We start from the raw sequence: 22,521 nt of genomic DNA, 5'->3' as shown, positions 1-22,521 counted from the left end.
AGAAACCAAATTCTTTGGGTAAATTATATTCTCCTGTAATGCTACTTAAAGTGGTACTCTCTGGTCCACAGCGAGTTTCCAGAAAAGAAAGGAACAGCTGTGGTCAGTGGGCACAAATATGGTCCTCATCCCTGGCACATTGGGGAAAAACCTGCTAGTCCGCCACATCAGATAGTTTATGAAGCAGTGTTCTACATTTCACAGAAAACACTTTTCATGAACCAGATTTGTATATGTGGGTTTTTTCCCCTCTTCAGTATCACAGAAAAACTTCTCTACCTATATGAGGGCAGACCAGTAAACATTGAGTATAATGAATTATGCATAACTCAATGTCTGGAACCTATAAAAAGAAAGAGATTTTTTGTTGTTGTTCAAAAGGTGATGGAAGCAGAAGATTATCTAGGGGAAATGGCTCTGTTTTGTATCTCTTATCTTATTGTGTTTTTTTATTAAATTACATTCAGGCCTCTCAGATACAGTATTTCAGAAGCCGCTGTGCATTAGAGAACTCTCTTCTGTTTGTTCAGCCTCACTTGACTGATAGTCACAGACTCTTCGGTATTTTTGAAAATAATGTACCACATGTAGTAACATCATTTTCTTTCTGCCTTGGGTGTTTATAATGTGCCAAGTCTGAAAGAGAAAACTGCCTTTAAAAGTATATTTATCTCACAAGGTGTTATCTGAGTTGAGATCCTGCAGGAAGCCTCATCCTGAAATGGAGTTCAAAATTGTTATGCACCTTTGTTTATGCCTATCTCACAGCAATCCCTCACATCAGAGCTAAATCCACCATAAAATTGTTGCTTAGGCCCCATACAGACAGGCCAAAATAAAGCTGCTTCGGGTCACTTTGGAGGTATGCTGTTTCAATGATGCATGTCTCCTAAGAGGCCAGAAGCCACGCCAAAGCCATGTTCCAGTCCTAAGGACCGGAGCGCAGTTTTGGTGCTGCTTTTAGCCTCTTAAGATGCGGGTGCCATTTAAACAGCATACCTCCAAAGTGTCCTGAAGCAGCTTTATTTTGGATTGTCTGTACAGGCCCTTAGTTACCTTTTCCAAGGGCTTACAACATTAAAAAACACCCTACAGTTAAAAACATACAAAAAAAGTATATTAAAATAGAATTAAATTACTACAATAATTAAAACAAATTCAGTGCTAAAATCAAGTACTTTAAAAAGATTAAAATGCTTAAAATACATTAAAACAATATAACAAGACTCATTACATGCCTTAAAAACTTTCTGTGTTAAAAGTCTGTCTAGACAAGTAGATCTTAGCCTGCCATCAGAAGGATAACAAGGATAACTCCTGGGCAGGGAGTTCCAGAGTCTAGGGCCAGCCATGGAAAAGGCCCTCTTTCATGTCCCCACCAACTGTGCTTGTGATGGTGGTGGGATGGAGAGAAGGGCCTCCCCTGAGGATTGCAGAGCCCAGGACGGCTCATATAGGGAGAGATGGTCTGCCAAATAGCCTGGACCTGAGCCATAGGGCTTCATATGGATGTTTAGCTTACATGATCTCTACCCTCCTCCTTTTACTGAGGATGAAAAAATATCTGTTATTGTATGGGTGTGGAACAGGACAGGCAGATACACTTGCTCAGTCAAAAAGGAGATTCAGTTGGCTCTATATATGAAACTCCCTCAGAGTGGGTAAAAATAACCAACTTTCTTGCAGTTTTGTGCATGTGTTAGGTGTAGGATTTGGATCGTAACGTAAAAGTTTCCAAGTACATTATTGTTCAAGGTGCAGTGGGCCCTTGGTATCCACTGGGGTTTGGTTTCAGGACACACACACACACCCATACCCAATGGATACCAAAACCTGTGGGTGTTCGAGTCCCATTAAATACAGTGGCACAGTAAAATGGTCTCCTTCATTAAAAAAAATGGCAAAATTAGGCTTTGCTTTTTGGAATATGTAGTATATATGTATGTATTATATATATTTAAATATTTTGAATCCATGGATAAAGAATCTGTGGATATGGAGGGTCAACTGTACTGTAATTCAAAAGGTGGTTACAAGATCATGTTGGATGTTCAGGTATAATTCCCATTTGTCATCCCGCTTTTCCTCCTTATAAACCTTCTCTGAGTTCACCTTTTTCCCCCCTTTCCTTACCTGTTTCTTGACACTGAATTGAAAAAGAATTAAAAAAGAGAAATTGGGGAGGAGGAGAGGAGGGAAAGGGTGCATTCTCTTTGTCTGGTTAAAAAGAAACAAAAGTGGAGTGTGAGTATTACATCAGAAGGCTGGTGTCCTTTTTAATGCCTCTCTCTGTCTCCCAACACGAACAGGTGACTATGGAGATCAGCGGCCTGCCACTGGAACTCTGGCGCCTAATACTGTCCTATTTGCGCCTTCCTGACCTTGGTCGCTGCAGCTTGGTGTGCAGGGCTTGGTACGAACTCATCCTGAGCCTGGACAATACCCGGTGGCGGCAGCTGTGCCTTGGTTGCATCGAATGCCGTCACCCAAACTGGCCCAACCAGCCAGAAGTTGAACCCTGGTCATGGAGAGAAGCCTTCAAGCAACATTATCTAGCTTCAAAAACCTGGACCAAAAATAGCCAGGATTTTGAATCATCCAATTGCTTCTACTTGTTCAGGAGGAAAAAGGATCGCCGTGTCCTCTGTGTGGGGCCTGGTTGTGAGTTTGACAACCTGCGGAGTGCCTTGCTCTCAGCAAGTGTTTATGACAGAATTGTGCTCTTGCCAGGAGTGTATGAGGAACAGAGTGAGATTTTCCTCAAGGCCCCCGTGGAAATTATGGGGAAGGGCAAGCTTGGTGACGTGGCCCTCCTGGTGAGCTTTGACCAGCATTGCCCAACCATGAGGTTGTGCAATTTGGTCTTCATGCCAGCCTGGTTCACACCTGTTGTCTATAAAGTGAGTATAAATGCATTTGAGAATGTAGTTTATGTCATCTATGCTAGGACGCATGTGCTCCCACCCAATTACTGTTAATTAACATGAAGTCGAAGGCTTTCATGGCTGGCATCTATATTTTTTTGTGGGTTTTTCGGGCTATGTGGCCATGTTCTAGCAGAGTTTCTTCCTGACGTTTCGCCAGCATCTGTGGCTGGCATCTTCCAGGTCACACAATATATATAGCCAAGTCCTTTCCAGACAAAAATTCTCTGAAGATGCCAGCCACAGATGCTGGCGAAACGTCAGGAAGAAACTCTGCCAGAACATGGCCACATAGCCTGTAATAAAAAAAGTTTGTATTTTTTACATTTCCATTCTCTTCCACTTTACTAATTGCATTCTCCCGCCTCAGCTGTGTATATAAATATCTGTCAACTGAGACAACTCCCATCTGATGAAATGGGTTGCAGTGTGCAAAATCTTATGCCAAATAAAACTTGTTAATTGGTTTTTATATACTGTTGGATATAGAAGGGTAAATACAGGCTGAATATCCCTTATCTGAAAATCAGAAATACTCCAAAATGCTCCCCCCCCCCAAGAGTGACTGAGATAGTGAAACCTTTGCTTTCTGATGGTCCAATATACACAAATTTTGTATTATGAAAAACATTATTAAAATATTGTATATAATTACCTTCAGGCTACGTATATAAGGTGTACACGAAACATAAATGTTTCAGCTACCATCATCTTCAGTCAGTATGTTGCCTTGTGGAAGTTATAGACCAATGCCTTTGGCAGACACCAAATGGGAGATCTATGGCTGCTCTATATCAAAGAGTACGATTATTTTCATTTCAGGCATGAAATCACTGCAGGTTGTCCCAAGTACAGAGTTTGGTGAGGTGCATACCCCCTGCCTCCTTAAATGTAGGTAAAAGAAGAGTGAACTGGACAGCCAGTTTCTGTTTGAGGCCAGGTTCTCTGTGTTGGTATTGTTTCTCTGGGGAAATTAATCTTCTTGATATTTCTTGATGTTTGCTGCTGCAAAATGGGTTGATAGGAGACCTGGTGGGACAGTGGTTAAATGCCTGTACTGCAGCCACTCAATCAAAACCATAATGTTGCAAGTTCAATACTAACAAAAGGGCTCAAGCTTGACTCAGGCTTGCATCCTTCCAAGGTCACTAAAATGAGTACCCAGATTGTTGTGGGCAATTAGCTTACAGTTGTAAACCGCTTAGACACTGTTAGTTCAGTATGAAGCAGTATATAAATGAAGCTGTTTGTTTGTTTGTTTTTGATTTGGTTGTATTATTTCTCTTTAGACAACCTCAGGTCATGTCCAGTTTGACAATTGCAACTTTGAGAACAGTCAGCTGCAAATTCACGCTCCAGGAACCTGCCAGGTCAAATTCTGCACTTTCAGCCAGTCCAGCATCAATTTCCACAGTGTGGCCATCAGTCTCCTGGAAAATTGTGAGTTTGTTGGGAGTGAAAATGCCTCTGTGACGGTAGAAGGTTGTCCATCTTTGGACAGGAACTGGGCCTGCAAGCACTTGACCACGTTGGCAAAGTCACGCTCTGTGTTGCTGCAAACTCCAGAGCCACCATTTTGTAACCTGTCAAAGTTTGAAAGTCAGGGACATCTGCCAATGAGAAACACAAGGACCTGTGAAATTGTGGTAGGTGAGGACCTGGGTAATATATTTCCTGCTTCACAGACTCAAGGAATACCAAAGAGAGGGTGTGAGAAGGAGAACGACATTGTTGGAAATCTGAGCACAGCACACAAAGAGGAGGCTGTGACGATAGACACGGATTCTAGTGACAGCGAACTGAGCTTAAGCAGTGAGAATGAGGATGACGATGAGTCAGTGTACAAACTGCCTTACCAGGCCCACAGTCTGAGCCACATGCTGGCCAAAGTTATTCATGGTAGGCTGCAAACCAATGGGTTAACAGCCCTCCAAAATGACTATGAACTAAAAACCCTGCCTCAGGAGCTGCAAAAAGACAAGGAGGCTCAGTCGCTTGCCGGCGCATTACAAGGATGTCTCATTCGGAAGTGCCTTTTCAGAGATGGAAAGGGTGGCGTCTTTGTTTGCTCCCAGGGGCAAGCCAGAGTGGAGGGAAGCATCTTTAAGGACTTGACCTATGCGATGAGATGCATACAAAACAGTAAGGTGCCGTAAAAGACAGGCAGTGAATCTTTCTTGCCATGCTTAAGCTTGTGGTTGTGCTCAGCTAGATTTTTCCTTTTCAGACTGGTGTCTTCACTGTCTTGCAGTTTGTGCCTATAAATAGCTGTGAATATTTATGTCAACATAGTGTAGTAGTTTTAGCTTTGGACTCCAACTCTGGAGACCACGGTTCAATTCCCTGCTCAGTCATAGAAACCCACTGGGTGCTCAGGTGAGAGTTACACACTCTCTCAGCCCCAGAAAACCCTGTGCCTTAGGGTCATCATAAGTCAGAAATTACATGAAGACACATAAAAACAACAATCTAATATCTGCTTGACCACACTTTTTATAAAAGACAGTAGAGAGGTAGAAGCTAATGATTTTGGATTTATTAATTTTTTTAAAAAGTTGAATTCTGCCATTTATATAAATTATGCAAGTTAAACTAAGGTGCGTGTATCATTTCTATGATTTTCCATAATTCTGGGAAACAGCTTGTGGAAGCTGTTGAAGCCCTTGCTTCTGACCATTACAAATCTTACCCAGCAGCAAATCAGTGATGCCTTTGAGAATAGAATAGAAATTTTATTTTTACCCCGTCTCTCCTGTAGGATCGAGGTGGCTTACAACACAATAAAATATACAATAAAACATTAAAATACAGCATTGAAATAAAATACAATAAACACAGCGCTACAAAAGCCCGTTATCCCTCCCTCCGACCATAACCTATAATTCACAAAAACAATACTAAAATAACATTTAAATTAATTAAAACAATCAAACGACAGAGAGATGTCTTCATAAACTCAAAAACAAATGAGCAGAAGAAATTTGCTTGTCTAAAAACAAAATGAAATGACAGAACAAAATGAAACAAAATGAGAGAGCTGAGATTTCTAGGATGTTGAACTCTGCAGCTTGTCCACCTTTCTCCATAATGAAAACACCCACACCACCTGCTACCCATTTACTATGTAGCAAAACCAGAAAGCTTGAGCCCTAAGAGAGTGGCATTTAGTCTGATGAGTCACAAGCTGAAGGTCTGAGCTAAAGGCCTGGATTTCACATAGCCATCCTTGATACAGAATTTCAAGACGAAGGGACTTTCTTTTTTCATTTTTGTGTATAGTGCAAGTCATATGTTGCCCTCCCCCCCCCCCCCCGGGTCATCTCCCTTGTTTTGAAAATGGCCAGTCTTTCAAACACTTACAGTTTGACGTTATGTTCTTAACCATGCTGGGGCTCTTTCATCACCAGATAATGTGACATGTCCAGCTCAGGAGGGGTTGTGTGAATCATCCCTAAGAGGCAGTGCTAGGCTGTGGGAACCCTCCTTGAGTTGACATTTCTACTGCAAAGAATTCAGAGCTTCATCCAAGGAAGGTGCACAAGCAGTAGGGTAAGATTTCTGCTATGTGTGACAGTTCATGGCTAGGTCTTCAAGCCTGTGTGCTTCTTTCCCACCATTTGGTGAGCTGCTCTTCCTTGGACACCCATTGTTCTGGTTTTAAATTTTGTGTCTGATTATTTGTCCCAGGAGCAGATAGAAACTTAGGATCCTAAGTATACCAAGTAAGTAAAATGGCTAGAATATTGATGGGGGTTCCTGGTTATGTAGAAATCATATCAGGCCCACATTAATTTCTTATGCAACTCAGAAAAGAGCCCTCGATATGTGAAGGCTGTATAGTATACAAGTGCTGGAAACAGGGGGATGGTTTCTACTGATTGCCTCATGTGGGCCAAGCACTGCTTCATCTTGTTAACATTTCTTGGCAATAACCAAAAGGGCAGAAGTTGAATTGAGATGCAGCATTCTTCAGTGTGAGGCTGCTGTGCCTGGAGCCCATTTGGCTTTTGAGTAAAACATTAAGTGGGAGTTTGTGTGCTATTTGTTACATCACTATTGTTCCCAGGCGAAATGGTTTCTGATTACACCTGCATTTTTCTGAGAAGCCTTCACCCTGGCTTTTCCAAGTCAATAATTTGCTGCTGTCTCACTTTGAAGAGAGAAGGAAAAGGATGTGAGAAGAGAGGATTTTAAATAGATGCTTCAGTCTGAAATAGACGTTTTGTTTATATGAGTGAACAATTTAGGTACTGGATTCTTATTTGTTTTGTTTTGTTTTGCTGCATTCACAAGATTTGCAAGAGGGGAGATATGTGAGAAATGGTGATCTCCTGTTTCATTCATTAAGAACCTCTGAGGTGTAGGATAGGTGAGTTTTACTCCCAAGTGAGAAACTGAGGCCAAGGGGAAGATGAATGGCTGAATGCAAAATGGAATTGGGTCCTTGCACATCTTGTTGCTGTGTTCAGAGACAATGAGGGCTAACTTCAGTCTTCTATGGTCTGTTTTCCCTTCCTTGCCTTTATCTCTTAATGTTACAGTGCCCTCTTTTCTGTCTTCTGAATTAGAGGCATATTTTAGGGACAAAGTGCATCTTTCTGTAGAAGGGGATGCTATCTGGGACCCTGCAATTTGTTTGTTTTTACTTTGTCAGTGCCATACAGAACTTAATCTCTTGTCCCCCCTATTTGCTTTAGCCCCTCAGACTGCTTTTCTGAAAGTATTACAGTTGGCTTTCCACATTTGCAGCTTTGACTTGCAGATTTGATTATTTGCGGTTTTGATTAATATGTTCTCTCTAAGGATCTCTAGGTCCTTCAGCACAATTCTACCAGAAGATGACCATAGAGTTGTGGTGGAGAACCTAGAATTTCCTAGAGAAAACACTTCTCTAGGCATTTATAGTTCCTCCAGCATGATTCTATGATTAATCTATGGCAGATGTTGACCATTGAATTGCACTGGGAGACCTGGGGGTTCCTAGAGAGTTGTTCCCTCGGATAATAAGTACAGAGTTTTTTTTATTGGCAGTTTTACCACATTCATGGGGGTCTTTCACCCCAAGTGCCAGCAAATGTGGAGGGACCACTGTAGTTCAGGCACACGTCCCTGCTCTACATATGTTACATCAAAGACAAATAGAGCTAAATGAATCATTTCATTTCCCTTATCCTCCTTTAGTACCCCTTTAATTCTGTTGTCGTCCAGCAATCCCTTGATAGTTCCCAACTCTGGATGTACAGTCACTTTCCTACTTACACATAAATCATATTTGACAACACTGAAGTCACTGTTCCAGGTTTGATCAATGACACTCCCATCCTACAGTTGGTTCTAGGAACAACATAGAATTAGGATGAATTGTGTTCCTTCTGCCTCATTATAGATTCACTTATTTAAAGATTTTAAATTTGTTATGATTGGATAGCACACTCATCCAGTCAGTGAGCATTGTTTGAGAAGAGAGGAAGAGGAGGAGGAAGAGGAGGAGGAGGAGGAGGAAGAGGAGGAGGTGTGTGTGTGCTTTCAAGTCACTTGTCAACTTTGTGCACGAAGTCCATGGGGTTTTATTAGTCAAGGAGTACTCAGAGGTGGTTTACTATTGCTTTCCTTGGAATATAGGCTACAGGACATGTCATTACATGGCAATCTCCCTTCCAAATACTAGCCAGGCCTGATCTTGCTTAGCGTCTTAGATCAGCCAGGATTTGGTACCTTTTGATTGTTTGGTTTAGGGTGTTTGAAGTTACCCACTATTGCAACACTGTTTCTTTGGGTGTGTCCTTTATTCTATTCTCTATCGATATAATTCTGAGCATTTTGGCTGGAGGGAAAATAGCATGCTCCCAGGACTAAATTACTTTTGGGGCCTGTTGTTGTTATCCCCTTTGATCCTGTGGAGAAGCCAGCCCATTTTGAGATTTTTAGTTTGGTTGCTACAGTCTCCTTGATGTACACAGTGATACAACCTCTAATATGTCTTTCCTTCCTCTCTCCTCCTCTATAGAGTTTGTACCTAGAAATGACTGGTACTCTTCATTCCACTCAATTTCTGTTACAACTGTATTTATGCCCTTCTTTTAAACCGTATTTAAAACGAAGCCCTCCAGTTCTCCAGTTCTTGGTCAGAGGCTTCTGGGAGTATCATAAACACGTCTGTACACAGTTCCCCTCTCTGTATATCTCAGGCATGTGCCTTATCCTCTAAGACCCATTGACCTCTTTAAATAGCTGTTGTATTTAACATAGACCTTTTGCTTATTTCCACCTCATCCCAATTGGAAACATTTTCCGCTTCACCCCTTTGGGGTGATTTAGTCTCAACCAGTTGTACCCGGACTGGTGAGCCATTGTTGTGTTGGGTAGTCAGTGGCATCACAAGAGGATGCGGGGTTGCAGACCACACTTCAACCCCCACCCCCAATGGATGACACCAACCCTAGTGACACCACTGAGTGTAGTTGGCTTGTGGGCACATGGTGAGGATTGGCTGGTTTGAAGCACAATTGATCTGATTGGAGCATCTAAGTGAGGAAGGAAAGTTGAGTTTGTGATGCTTGCCTCAAGTTTGAGACAACTGAGGACTTTTATTTCTGGCCCTAGAAAGGCAATTCTCAGCTATTCAAAGACATAGGAGATTATCACACGGGAGAGACAGAGTTCTTCTCCCATCCTTAAACTTGACTAATCGTGTGATCAGGGATCACACCCCTGCACGCTTCTGCCATCTTTCTGCCATGGGTAAAGTGTCATGGTGCCATCCCCGCACACGTCTCCCATCGGTAAAGTGTCATGGAGCCATCATTTGATATTAATGGAAACTCCCATTAATACCAAATGATGGCTCCATGACAATTTACCCAAGGAAGAAGGATGGCAGAAGCATGTGGGGGTGTGATCCCCGATTGCGCAATTAGCTGAGTTTAAGGACAGGAGAAGGATGCTGTCCCTCCTTGTGATAATTTCCATAGCCAGGTGATTCCAGAAAATCAGTATGCAAAGGGATCTTGTAGCACGTTTGAGACTAATTGAAAGAAAGAAGCTAGCAACATGAGGTTTCACAGACTTGAACGTATCGTATATACTTGACTCATATATAGGTCAACAGCAGTTTTTGGGGTCACAATTATGGATTTTGATATGACCTGGAGATAAGTCAAGGATAAAACTTATGGGCATGTAACAAAGGATCGATCTAAAGGATGGTGCAAATGAAAACAATGCCAAAGAACTTACAAAACACCAGCAGGCATAACTGTTTGTGCTCACACTAAAGGCTGGATGAATGAGAGAGTAGAAGAAGGGCATCAATGGTTCCTAGACAGATTACACTCTTGTCTTTCATCAGAGTATGCTTCCTTTTTCTCTATAAAAGTTAAAGTACAGGATGTACATTGGCCTGGGATCAGTTGACTCAGAGTTTTTGGGTCATTTTTTGACTGAAATTTCTAGACTTATATATAAGTACAGTATATACAGTACTTTCTCAGAGGGTGGACAGCTCTATCACTATGTAGAAGCCAGGCATAAAGGTGACAGGCTTCCCATGTTTGTGTCTTGCATCTGGTATTCAAAAGGTACACCACCTTTGTGCAGTGAGGATCTTGTTTATTCTCACATGTAACCAGAGCATAAGAACATTGCTTTGTGGACTATTTTAGTTTGGACATTAGCTATGCTGGTGGGAATTCTGGAAAGTATATTCAGAAAAAAAAAACTTTCCCAAGCCTTGTGGCCAATAGGCTGTAATTCCACAAACATTCCCACAAAACTGCCTTTCAAACCACATGTATTTAAAGCATTTATTAAATTTGTTTTTATTCCTACCATGGCCCTCAAGTGATGTACCAAAAACCAAAACCCCAAACCCCATAATAGAAAAACAAGATGTTATTTTAAAAACAGGTTATTAAAAAACTATTTTTTAAAAAAGTAATGTGGATGACCAAGCAATGCTAATCTTTGACTGACCTGTTCTGTAATTTAATGGCCAACAGACAGCCCTAGTTGTAGCGTGAATGCCTAGATTAGGCTGCAAGGAGCTTTGGCTCTTCAAATTTTTTGGACTACGTCTCCCACAGTCCTTTTTCATTGGGTGGGTGTAGGCCGGAACATCTGAAGAGCCAGAGGTTCCCTAGCTGTGGCATAGATGACCATATTCTCAGAGGCTATGGCTTCACAGACTTGGCAAGCCAGCCTCTGTAAGACACCAAGGCTAATCCGCCACAATCAAAGTTAAGATAGCTGTAAACACCTGTCAGCCTATTACTGCTGGATAACAGTGTTTCCCCACTGTTAATACAATGGATAGCTAGGCTTAGTATTCCGATCAGAGCTTGACCTCTATGCCAGGTCAGTGGTTTGTGACTAATCGGGAAAGGAACTCAGCCATCTTCCTTTCTCCCTTTCTGCATTTTAATTAACAGAATAGAGTTGAGCCACCTTTTAAAATGAGCAAATACAGGAGTTGTAATTTAATTATCATCTTTGATATGCAGTGCTCGCTAAGGCGAGGATATTGCAATTTGTAGATTTGTTTCTTTACGCTTGTCAGACATGGCTTTAAAGGTTTATTTAACTGGGAAAGAATTATATGCATGAATATTTAAGCCACTTATTTGCTCAAATAAAACAATGCCAGGATTAAAAGTGTCAGCCCTATGTTTTTTTCAGTTTCACTGGCCTGTGTAGAATATGTTTCTAGGTGGTAGATGTTTGCTTTCACTGTCCTCTTGCTTTGCAGACCAGTAATGTCCAACCTGTTTGCGCACCAAGAAACCAATTAATCGGACCTGAAACCATCCACCCACAGGGGAGTCTACCTGCTATCTCTCTGCACACTTTCCTTAGACATAGGCATATCCTGCGGGGTAATTCTGGGAATTTTAGTCTGCAGACTTCAAGAGCCACTAGCTAGGACTTGTCTCTCATCCACATGGCTTTAGTTTGTTTCAAACATCTTCTGAGCTAGTGGTTATTATCTAGGGTTGCCATAACCCAGTTGCAACCGGTTTTTTCCCGGTTTTGGCTGCACCTGCCCGGTCACGGCACGGGTGCAGCCAAAAACCGGGAAAAGCCCGGTTGCAGCGGGGTTGCTGGGCAACCCTGGGGCCTCACTGCCCTCCTCCTCCTCCCCCGCGCATGGTCGCGCGGAGGAAAAGGAGGGCAGCGAGGCCTGAGGCGGAGGAGGCTGCAGGGAGGCGGCGCCTCTTGGGCGCAGCCGCGCCAACCTCCAAGCCTCCCTGCAGCCTCCTCGCCTCCTTCCTGGCCTCCGCTGGGGCCAGGAACGAGGCGAGGCCGCAGCGCTCGCCGGGGGGCTCCTTGCCTCCTTCCTGGCCTCCGCTGGGGCCAGGAACGAGGCGAGGCCGCAGCGCTCGCCGGGGGGCTCCTCGCCTCCTTCCTGGCCTCCGCTGGGGCCAGGAACGAGGCGAGGCCGCAGCGCTCGCCGGCGGGCTCCTCGCCTCCTTCCTGGCCTCCGCTGGGGCCAGGAACGAGGCGAGGCCGCAGCGCTCGCTGGGGGGCTCCTCGCCTCCTTCCTGGCCTCCGCGGGGGCCAGGAACGAGGCGAGGCCCCGATCCTGGCCTCCGATCGCGGCGGGGCCCAGGCGGGGAGGGAAAGCCTCCTTAAGTGGAGGCTTTCCCTCGCCGCTTGGCCTCCGCTCCCCGCCACAATTGCGAGGTAAAATGTAGGACATAATTTTCAAATGTAGGACACATTTTTTGTGTGTCCTACATTTGAAAATTTTGTCCTACATTTTTCCCGGTTTGGAGGTCGGGCACTATGGCAACCCTATTATTATCCCATCTTGTGGTTCTGAATTCTTCAATTCTCCTGGGGAGATCTGAAAAACCAAAGTAAGCAAGTTGCTGAGAACCTCAGTTGATTATGGCTCTGGGTTGTGAGATCACTGGTTTGCATGCAGCTTTCCTCCCCTTGCAGCAGTGGATTTGCCATAAACACACATTGAAGGCAAATGGGAACTTACCTTTCTGGTAATATATAAAGCAGCCCTTGAACAATGTGGCCAGTCAGAGGTGAAGAAATTTGATGATGTGTTAGATGGAAATGGCAAGACCAGCCTTGTTTAGCTACAGACACTTTTTCTCATTGTCCTAGGGTGGAAAAGAACTGCTGCTAGGCAGGAAACCTTTGCAGTTGGAATGCAGTCATTTCTTGTGTTGTCTCAGATTGTGAATGTGCTGCAAACTGACTTAATCTGGTCACTGTGGGCAGGCAGTATACAAAAGATGTCTTTCGTGAGGTAGTCTTTCTGGCAAATCTGTTTACAAGTTTGAAATAAGCAAATTCATAGCAGATAACGTTATCTTGTCACCATGGCTCCAGTATAATAGACAGTGCTCCACTTGGTGGAGAATAATAGCAGGAGAAGGCAATTGAACTCAGATTCAGCTTGGTAGCTTACAAATGCAGGGCCATCAGGACTCAGCACCAGTGTTGGACAAGATATGATTCGGCATAGCTCTTCTTATATTTTCATGCCTATGGACTTTTTAACTTGTGTTTGGGTTGATCTTGGAAATTAAGGGGTTCTATCTGATTGTCAAGATTTTTCCATCCTCCTCCTTCTATTTCACATACTGATGATAGTGGCAGTGGTGATAAGAAGCAACAATAATTGCCATGTGCTCTAAAATGTATTGCAAACATAATCTCCCTGTAACCCTTACTATAGGATTGTAAAGTAGATAAATAGTACTGTCTTCACATATCAGCAATGATCTTGAGATACTGAGATAAAACTAACTGAGGTAAAAGGGCAGAGAAAAGAACTTGGAACAGGGACTTCTGATAGTGTATCTTAGGGCATATCTACAAGGGCTAAATTAACTTGTTTCTCCCCCTGTGTTGTGCATCACCTTGTCTTCACAACACAGGATCAAATGCCATATTTGACTGCAGGCTATCTAAACAGGGGAGGGGCAGTTCTGTTGCGAATTGAGGCCATCCCTGCATTAAATCAATTTTTAAAACTCACAATTTTTTATCTTCTTAAAAAATATGGAGCACACCGGAGCAACGGAAAGCCGATGCTTATACAGTGTCCTGCTGTGCTACCTGCCACTGCTGCCACAGGTGCGGGATGCTCCTGCTGAGCTCCCAATGAGGGGCCCAGCCATGTAATGGACTCTGGGCACTTCATTTCTGACCTCAGAGGGAGCAGCTAGTGCCAGAGGAGGTGGCGGGCAGCACAGTGGGATCCTGTAAACAAGTACCTGGCATCGCTACAGAATACGGGAAGGGGGGTTTTACAAATCTGAATAAATCAAGAAATAATATAGGAACGGTATTAATATTGTAATACAAAATATCCAGTAATACACAAGTGAACACACAGGAATCAATAACATTTGTTGAAGGCATATACAACAAAGTAAAACTTAACAATCAAATGCTTGACAGTAACACAAATTCAAGGCGTATTCAAGACATATAAGGCTTGACAGAAGCTCACATATGTTAAAGGCATATACAGCCAAATGGAAACTTAACAGTCAATTGTATGACAATAATACATGGTAAGTTGAGTGGGTGGGGGGGAATTTGGTTCAGTTTCAGGGCAAGTATACTTTGGGATCTGCCAAGAGTATTCTGGCTCGTGTAGACCTGGTCTTAGTCTCTCTTATGCTTCTAAGGACCTTCCCAAATCTTTTTGTATAAATATAGCTGGATAACTTCCTCCTCCTTCTCTTCCTCATCTTCTCCCCATTAGGTCATAATGCTGAAGAATGACATTCATCACTGCAAGACCTCAGGGATATTTCTGCGCCTTGGTGCAGGGGGCTTGATTGCAGAAAACAACGTTCATTCCAACTGTGAAGCTGGTGTGGACATCCGGAAAGGAGCCAATCCTCTGATCCTGGTATTGATTCTTGCCAATCTAGATTTGATGTAAGGCAATAATTAAACGTCAACACAGTTAACATGGGATTTGTGTAATATGATTCTCCCTGAGTGTGGGCATTTGTAATAGATAAGGGGTAGGATGGAGAGATACTTAACTCCACCAGTCCTTCAAGAATCCTTTGCCAAGTGCTATTTTCCCAGCACTTGGGGAAAAAATAAATAAACTTGTCTAAGGAGGAAAACAGTGTGTGAGCTTAGCTTGGAGGGAGCAGAGAAACAGCAGGCACCAGAAGGGTTAATATTTCCCTTCCAGAAAGACCAGGGTTCGATTCTCCACTGATTTTCCCATTCTTGTGCCACCACTGTGTTCACGCAGTTGGGAATAGCAGGTTGGCTCTATAAGTTGATAGTTGTGTTGGCCTAAGGCTACCAGTTTTATACCAGACTGCTCTTTCTGTACTTTATGAGAGATGCTGTGGCCATACTACCTGGGGGGATTCTGGGATCTGTAGTTTAAAAGGTAGCTTCTCTGATATCTGGTCTGGATGTATACTGTAAACGTAATTTTGCTGCTTGGGCATGGATGACCTTTGACAACAACTTGCTCTGCAGAAATTAGCAGCAAAAATTAGCAGGAAAAGCCTTTCAAACACCAAGTTAAAAGATTATTACTTGCTAATATCTGTAAACTAAGCTATATTTAAAGGTGCAGCTGGAAAGAACCTGGCAGGCCTACTGGAGATGCTGTTGATCTGACAACCCTTTAGTATTCTTATTTACATCTGCCCTAGATTGGGGAGTTGTTGGATCAGATCATCTGTTTGATTAATTGCTGAATGAAAATGAGAAAGGTATGATGGGAATCATTTTTCCTTTCTTTACACAGTAGCTGTTGAAATCAGGGAAGAAAAGATGGGGGTGATCAGAGCAGAAATGCCAGGTTTTCTCCATGGAGACTCAAAATTGGATGTTCCATTGTCAGATAAATTGCTTTTTGCTTTTAAGGGCCTGGGTGCTTTTGTCCACCCACTTACTGACCTTTCTGCTATTGTCCTTCACTTCATATAACTGTTCTATCCCTCCTTCTTTCCTTTTATTTTTTGCACTGGTGCCCAAATAAAACGACAGTGTAATAGGATCCACAGTGGCCTTCGCTCCGGCATTGTTGTCCTTGGCAACGGAAAAGGCATCATCCGTAGCAATCAAATATATGGAAATAAGGAGGCTGGCATTTACATTCTGTATAATGGCAACCCTCTGGTGAGGTAAGTGTCTGAGCTGGGGGTTTACTTGCCATTTCGGTTGTCATTGCAAATGGGAAATGTGGGTGCAAATGAACACACAGACACACATCAGTTAACAAGGAGTATTGAGGTTTGTTTTTTAACAAAGCATTTTGTGAGAGGGGAGGAGTTGTTTTATTCTGTCTATGACCCTCTTTCTTTGCACTTGTACTAGTTATTGGAGGAGTGGTTTTCATGTATATGCTGGAATTTGAATCCTTCAGAAGGTGACCAGGAGGTCCTCAGAACTAGTGAAAACTGGAGATAGCTCTTGTGGATTTAATGGTTGTATAGAAGGAATTTCAGTAGGTGTTGTTTGTTACCTTGGTTGCATGACAAGCAACATATGCTGAAATTTCCACTCCAGCCTTCACTCTGTCAACCTAAGTCAAAACAGAAATGGTGGGTGAGCTTTGCAGAAGGTCACCTGGCCCTCTTACTGTTCAGCTTCCCTCACAAGATGTATATGCTGAACATTAGTCTAAATTCAGTGCTGTTCAAAGTGGTGTTTTTTGGACTGGCATGAGGCCTTGGTGACTTGCCAGGAATTAAAAAAGAAAGAAAAGAAATAGTAGTCAGCGGGCACAAATATGGTGCCAATCCATAGCATAATAGAAAAAAAAATTGCTGGTCTTCACGTTAGATAGCTTGAGAAGCAAAGCTCTAGATCATGCAAAGCAACAGAGGTTGGCCTTGAGTATATATTCTAGATCAGTCCTCCCCAATGTACTCCTTAGATGCATCAAACCACAGTGTCCAACATCCCCAGCCCCTATGACTACGGTGTTGATGGGAAGTATAGGGCCACATATATGGAAGGCACCAGGATGAGGCAGGTAGACTTAAAACACGACCCAGAACTTTTTCTAGTGGGGGTTAGTTTGCCTACTGGATAGGTGAGTTTGAGAAAGATCCCTAAAGATAGAACAGATTCAGAAAAGCATGCATATTTGGGGAGAAGGTGTAAAGCAAAGTTGAATGTTATGAAGATAATGTTCTGTATGGGAGAAAAAGTACTTTCAGACAATAGTTGTTCTTAGAATCATAGAATCATAGAGTTGGAAGAGACCGCAAGGGCCATCCAGTCCAACCCCCTGCCATGCAGGAATCCAAATCAAATCATCTCCAACAGATGGCCATCTAGCCTCTGTTTAAAGACCTCCAAGGAAGGAGACTCCACTACACTCTGAGGGAGTGTGTTCCACTGTCGGACAGCCCTTACTGTCAGGATGTTCTTCCTAATGTTGAGGTAGAATCTCTTTTCTTGTAGCTTGCATCCATTGCTCCAGGTCCTAGTCTCTGGAGCAAGTGAAAACAAGTCAGCTCCCTCCTCAGTATGGCATCCCTTCAAGTATTTAAACAGGGCTATCATATCACCTCTTAACCTTCTCTTCTCCAGGCTAAACATCCCCAGCTCCTTAAGTCGTTCCTCATAGGACATGGTTTCTAGACCTTTCACCATTTTACTTGCCCTCCTTTGGACACGTTCCAGTTTTTGAACATCCTTTTTGAATTGTGGCGCCCAGAACTGGACACAATATTCCAGGTGGGGCCTGACCAAAGCAGAATAGAGTGGCACTATTACTTCTTGTGCCTTGTCCTATACCCCTTCCTATAATATTAATGATAGGAGACCTTTGGGTTTTTGTTTCCTGCCCAAACAGAGAGAGTAGGCAGGGGAGAAACTGTATTCCTTGTTCACTTCAAGAAATGGAGCCAATAGGATCTCAGGAATATCCTCCTGCCCCAAAAGTGGTGCATTCCCAAAGAAAAGTTCCTGAAACCATATTCTTATGTTTCTGTGCACATGTGCCCTTTATACTAAAGGATGCCAGAAAGCCAGTGAAATAGACATGCTGGTTGCTCTACAGACCCAAGAGAGAAATCTCTTATAAATTGATATAGGCTGCCTGGGAACAATTAACATATCAATAATATCTTCTTTGGCATAACAAGTTTCTTAGATGATCTGCCTCTTGTTTTGTTTTTGTTTTTTAAGAGTGACAAACTGATCTTGATTATAGTAGACTTGTGTGGGTGCTGTGACAGGGCTGGCTGTGCCCAGCCTCGCAGTTGAAATGAACTCTGCATGCTGAGCCACTTGTTCTTTTAAGCACATTTCCTCTAGACCTAATAATTGCATCATAATCACCCCCCTTGAGACAGCTGCCTATTTAGAAATTGGTACAAAGCTGGCAGGTCTGCTTCCCATCCATTTCAGGAGACAGACTGATATTGACCCTTTTGGTCTGGAGATTACTGAAATCCAGTTTGCCCTTCTCAGATACTCTCAGACGCTCTCAAATGCTAAAGCCTACCTGAGGTTTTTATTGGTTTCCCCCCCCCTGAAAGGCCTGTGATTATATTCATTTGGGCTTGACAGGCACAATGGCATGACAAATATTTGTGAATTAGTGGAAATGTTGCTTGCCTTCAAATTTGAAGGTGACTGTTCATGCGTATAAAATGTATTTATTTATTTATTTACTTGATTTATAGTCCACCTTTCTTCCAGGATTTGGGATGCAAGGCAGCTTCCAGCAAGGTACCAAGAAAGACATAGTATGCAAAGGGATCTTGCAGCACCTTTGAGACTAACTGAAAGAAGGAAGTTAGCTTTCATATACATCCAGATGCACGTGCATCTGAGGAAAGTAGGCTCAAGTCTGTGCAAGCTCATGCTACTTTCTTCCAGTTAGTCTCAAAGATGCTACAAAATCCCTTTGCATACTGATTTTCCAGATTAACACAGCTATGTTTTTGAAAAGCACAATGTTATATATATATAAAGTGAATTAAATAAATTGTACTATTAAAACACCAATTCAAACAAAACACCACACCAATCATAAATAAGTTCTAAAATGTAAAAAAGTTAAATACATAGAAAACAAAGAGCTGATAAACGACACAATCTTCAAACAGTACTTTGTGTGCTGCATGAGGCTGATAGGCCAAACTTTTTACTGGCCAAGGTTTTAGCACAGTGCTACTCAAATGGTCTGTGGACCAGTGCTGGTTTGAGAGTCATTGACTGCTGGTCCATGGAGAGTTTCCAGAAAAGAAATAAACTGTTGCAGCCAATGGACCTGGATATGGTACATGTCCATGGCATATTAGGAAGAGAAATATCAGCCTCCCAAGTCAGATAGCTTGAGAAGCATTGATTTAGCAGGACAGTGGCCAGCATGTGTCATCAAAGGTTAGAGCAGTTTTTTCCAACCTTAGGAAGGGGGAACATATGATCCTCAGGCCAAGTCTAGCCAGAATTCACTCTACAGGAAGCTTCCTCCATACTTGAGGTTTCTCTGGATCACCTACTACCTCTGGTAGTTCATGCAGATTGAGGTCAATGGGTGTTTTAGCCCAATATATCTGGAGTGTGCCAGGTAGAAGATTTTTTTCTGTTTGATTAGGACTGAAGAAATGTAGCTTCAGCTGTCCACTGAGCCATTATATTCCCCTCCCAATTTTATTATTTAAAAAGTCAGTGAAATGAGTTGGGTTGAAAGAGAGGGGGAAAGACTGACCCAATTACATTTTGTGAAAGCACTAGATGTATTTGAATGACCCCTCTCTTTTAAGCAGGTCAGCCTTAACCTATCTCACAGGTGAGTGGTGAGGGTAAAATGAGTGAGGAGGAAGGGAAGACACTGTACAGCACACTATATTCCTTGGAAGTAAATAACTAAATAGCCCACTAGTAGTCTTCTTTTTTGTTTTAACTCTTTGATGTGTTACATATATGGGCTCAGAATTTGGAGGCTTGGGCCTAATCTGCACTGCAGAAATAATGCATCTTGACATCACTTTAACGGCCATGGTTCACTGCTATGGAGTGCTGGGATTTGTGGTTTTGTGAAATATTTAACCTTCTCTGTCAGAGGGCTCTGATGTCACAACAAACTACAAATCCCAGGATTCCTTAGCATTGTGCCATTGCAGTTAAAGCGGTGTCAAACTGCATTATTTTTGCAGTGTAGATTAGACGTTCACCTCATAAGGTGATTGCCTCAGATGGTAGATTTGGAGTGAAGGACATCAAATTTTAGGGTTTGGTTTTTGTTTTTTTTAGTTCTTTATGGTCATGATTCGAAATTTGCAGTGCCAGGCCCACTGGTATGATTTCCTGTCAACACTTCTAGGACAGCGTGTTCTTTTTTATTTATACTGCAGCAGATTTCTCCTTGGTTGGGATGAACAGTTCATCCTCTCACATCATTTGTGATGTTACACTGTTGTCTCCCAGATGCTCTCTTCACTTCTACAGTGTCTTATTTCTCTGTCATTTTGTTCTGTTTTACCCTCCTGACACAGAACAATTTGTTCTTGTATGCACTGCAGCCATTTCTCCCACTTTAAATTATTCTAATTATTCAGGGAAGCATATGGCATAGAACTGTGGCTGTCAAAAACTTTCCAGTTAGAGAATACTTTCTGCCCTGACATGTTTGTCATGGAACTCCTGAATGCCTCCCACATTGGACCGTAAGGTGCACATGAGTGTGATGGAGAATTTTGATGTTTGCTGAGTGTACACTCAATTTACAGAGATGGACTACCCCAGCCTTTGGAGCCTGTTACCCAAAGAACAGGTGGTGAGGGATCCCCACCAGCTTTCAATGATACTTCAAATGTTGGAGAAATTAGCTTTGGGCAATCTTTGGATTATGTGCACCAATATATACGAGTACCAACTGGGAGGACTTCAGGTTCTGGGTGCATTAAGAAGGTATTATTTAGAAAATTTGCAGAGTGCAGTCACACACACAAGATAGCAATCCAAACTAAAGTAAGCTCTGTATGCTCTGTATGGAAATATGGAAAGGGGATAATGGAGTTTTTAGGCATTGTACTGAGGTTATAACTACCTGTCCAATGAGAAGACTATGAAAAGCTGGAGTGGTTCAGACTGAGAGTTCTGAGGGTGACACAAAACATACACAGAGCGCAGGTATATATGCCAGCTGTGTAGGCAAAAGTTAGGTTTTGAAACCATATTTATGCCTTAAATCTAGCCCTAGGTGATGGCCAGGTAACAAAGGCTGGATGACTCATTCCAACAATTGACATGTTAACTAGGTTCAGATAGGATTATGAGAAGATAGTGAAAGAGTTAGTGAGATGTCTTAGAGCCAATGAGGCTTTAGAAGGTTAAGAGGTGACATGATAACAAAGACTAGATGACTTGTCCCAGCAATTAACAATGTCCATACTGGTTGATAATTTTAACTAAAGCAGTGATGGGATCAGGATATCTCTGAGATGGGTGGATGGAGAAGTTTGGCTGTCAGCACAACAGAGAGTAGGCAGAGAGAGATTGGCTTGCTGCTTTGAGTGCAAAGAGATCCTTAAGTCTCAGGTTTTGAGGGGAAATGCAGATTAGCTGGGGAAAGGAAGAAGCACTTTAGATTTGACGGTTTTGTTAATAATAATAATAATAATAATAATAATGGTTTATTTATATTTTCCCGCCTCTCCCAAATGGATCGAGGCGGGATTACAACCAGTTAAAAAATACATCAGAATAAAATACATTTAAATACAGTCCGTCCTCGCCTTACGCGGGGGATCCGTTCCGGATCCCTCCGCGTAAGGCGAATTCCGCCTATGCTCGAGCCCCATTGGAAACAATGGGGCTCGTGCGCGGTGGCGCGGCGGTGCGGGCGTGCACGGGGCGCAACGGGCGTGTGCGCCCATTCAATTGAATGGGACGCGCCGCCCCTTCTGCGCCGCGCGCGCCGCGGCTTGAGTGCGTATGCTCAAGGCCGCATATGGCGCGCCCGCGTATGGCGCGGGTGCACTGTACATCGATAAAATAGTACAGTTAATATAGAACTAGGTCCTTCAATGTACACATGTACTTCAATGTACACATGCCTCGGGGAAGCAATCCTTTTTTCCTGGGAACTTAACCTGTTCCTGAAAGACCATCGATCTCTCAAAACTTGCTATTTCCAAATATGAGATATCAAAACATGAGGACCCCAGAATACAGCACAGGGTATGCAAGGGTTTTTAACAGGCCACACTGTGTGCCAAGCATCCGCCCCCCCCCCCCCCGCTTAATTATACACTAGGTTTCATGACACATAGTCCAAAAGCCGTTGCCATAGAACAGAGACTGGCATAATGTCTCAGATCTACTGTGGATGGATATAGCAATCCAGCACATTTGGAGAGTGCCAAGCTGTAGAAGACTGATCTAGAGAGAAACTGGAACAGAAGGTCACTAATAGCTTTGTGACTGAATGAAGTTTGGCATTTGACTCTCTCCGGTTCAGACTCTGCACCAAGCCACATTGGCTCTTCTTTAATGAATGTATTAATGAATGTATCAATATGTAGCTACCATTCAGCAAGGAAGAGATCTCTACCCATTGTACAATAGGAATGGCCTTTGTAAGAAGCCCAGGCCTCTTATTACCAGGACATAACAGTGGTAAGGA

At 42.9% G+C, this 22,521-nt stretch overlaps 1 protein-coding gene across 1 annotated transcript in view; it reads left to right on the top strand.

Annotated features, from left to right (window-relative positions):
- The first annotated feature begins 2,315 nt into the window (after positions 1-2,315).
- The window catches only part of FBXO10 (F-box protein 10), a 33,217-nt gene continuing 13,011 nt past the window's right edge, over positions 2,316-22,521 (top strand). Inside the window, exons 1-4 of the mRNA XM_089488742.1 lie at positions 2,316-2,900; positions 4,214-5,071; positions 14,656-14,805; positions 15,918-16,054. Coding sequence (XP_089344868.1) covers positions 2,316-2,900; positions 4,214-5,071; positions 14,656-14,805; positions 15,918-16,054 — 1,730 coding nt within the window. The remainder of the gene's footprint in view (positions 2,901-4,213; positions 5,072-14,655; positions 14,806-15,917; positions 16,055-22,521) is intronic.

This window comes from Sceloporus occidentalis, unplaced genomic scaffold (assembly GCF_023333645.1).
Source record: "Sceloporus occidentalis isolate IW3139 unplaced genomic scaffold, rSceOcc1.0.p SCAF_1, whole genome shotgun sequence".
Classification (NCBI taxonomy): domain Eukaryota; kingdom Metazoa; phylum Chordata; class Lepidosauria; order Squamata; family Phrynosomatidae; genus Sceloporus; species Sceloporus occidentalis.
This window is presented reverse-complemented; position numbering and strand designations above follow the sequence as displayed.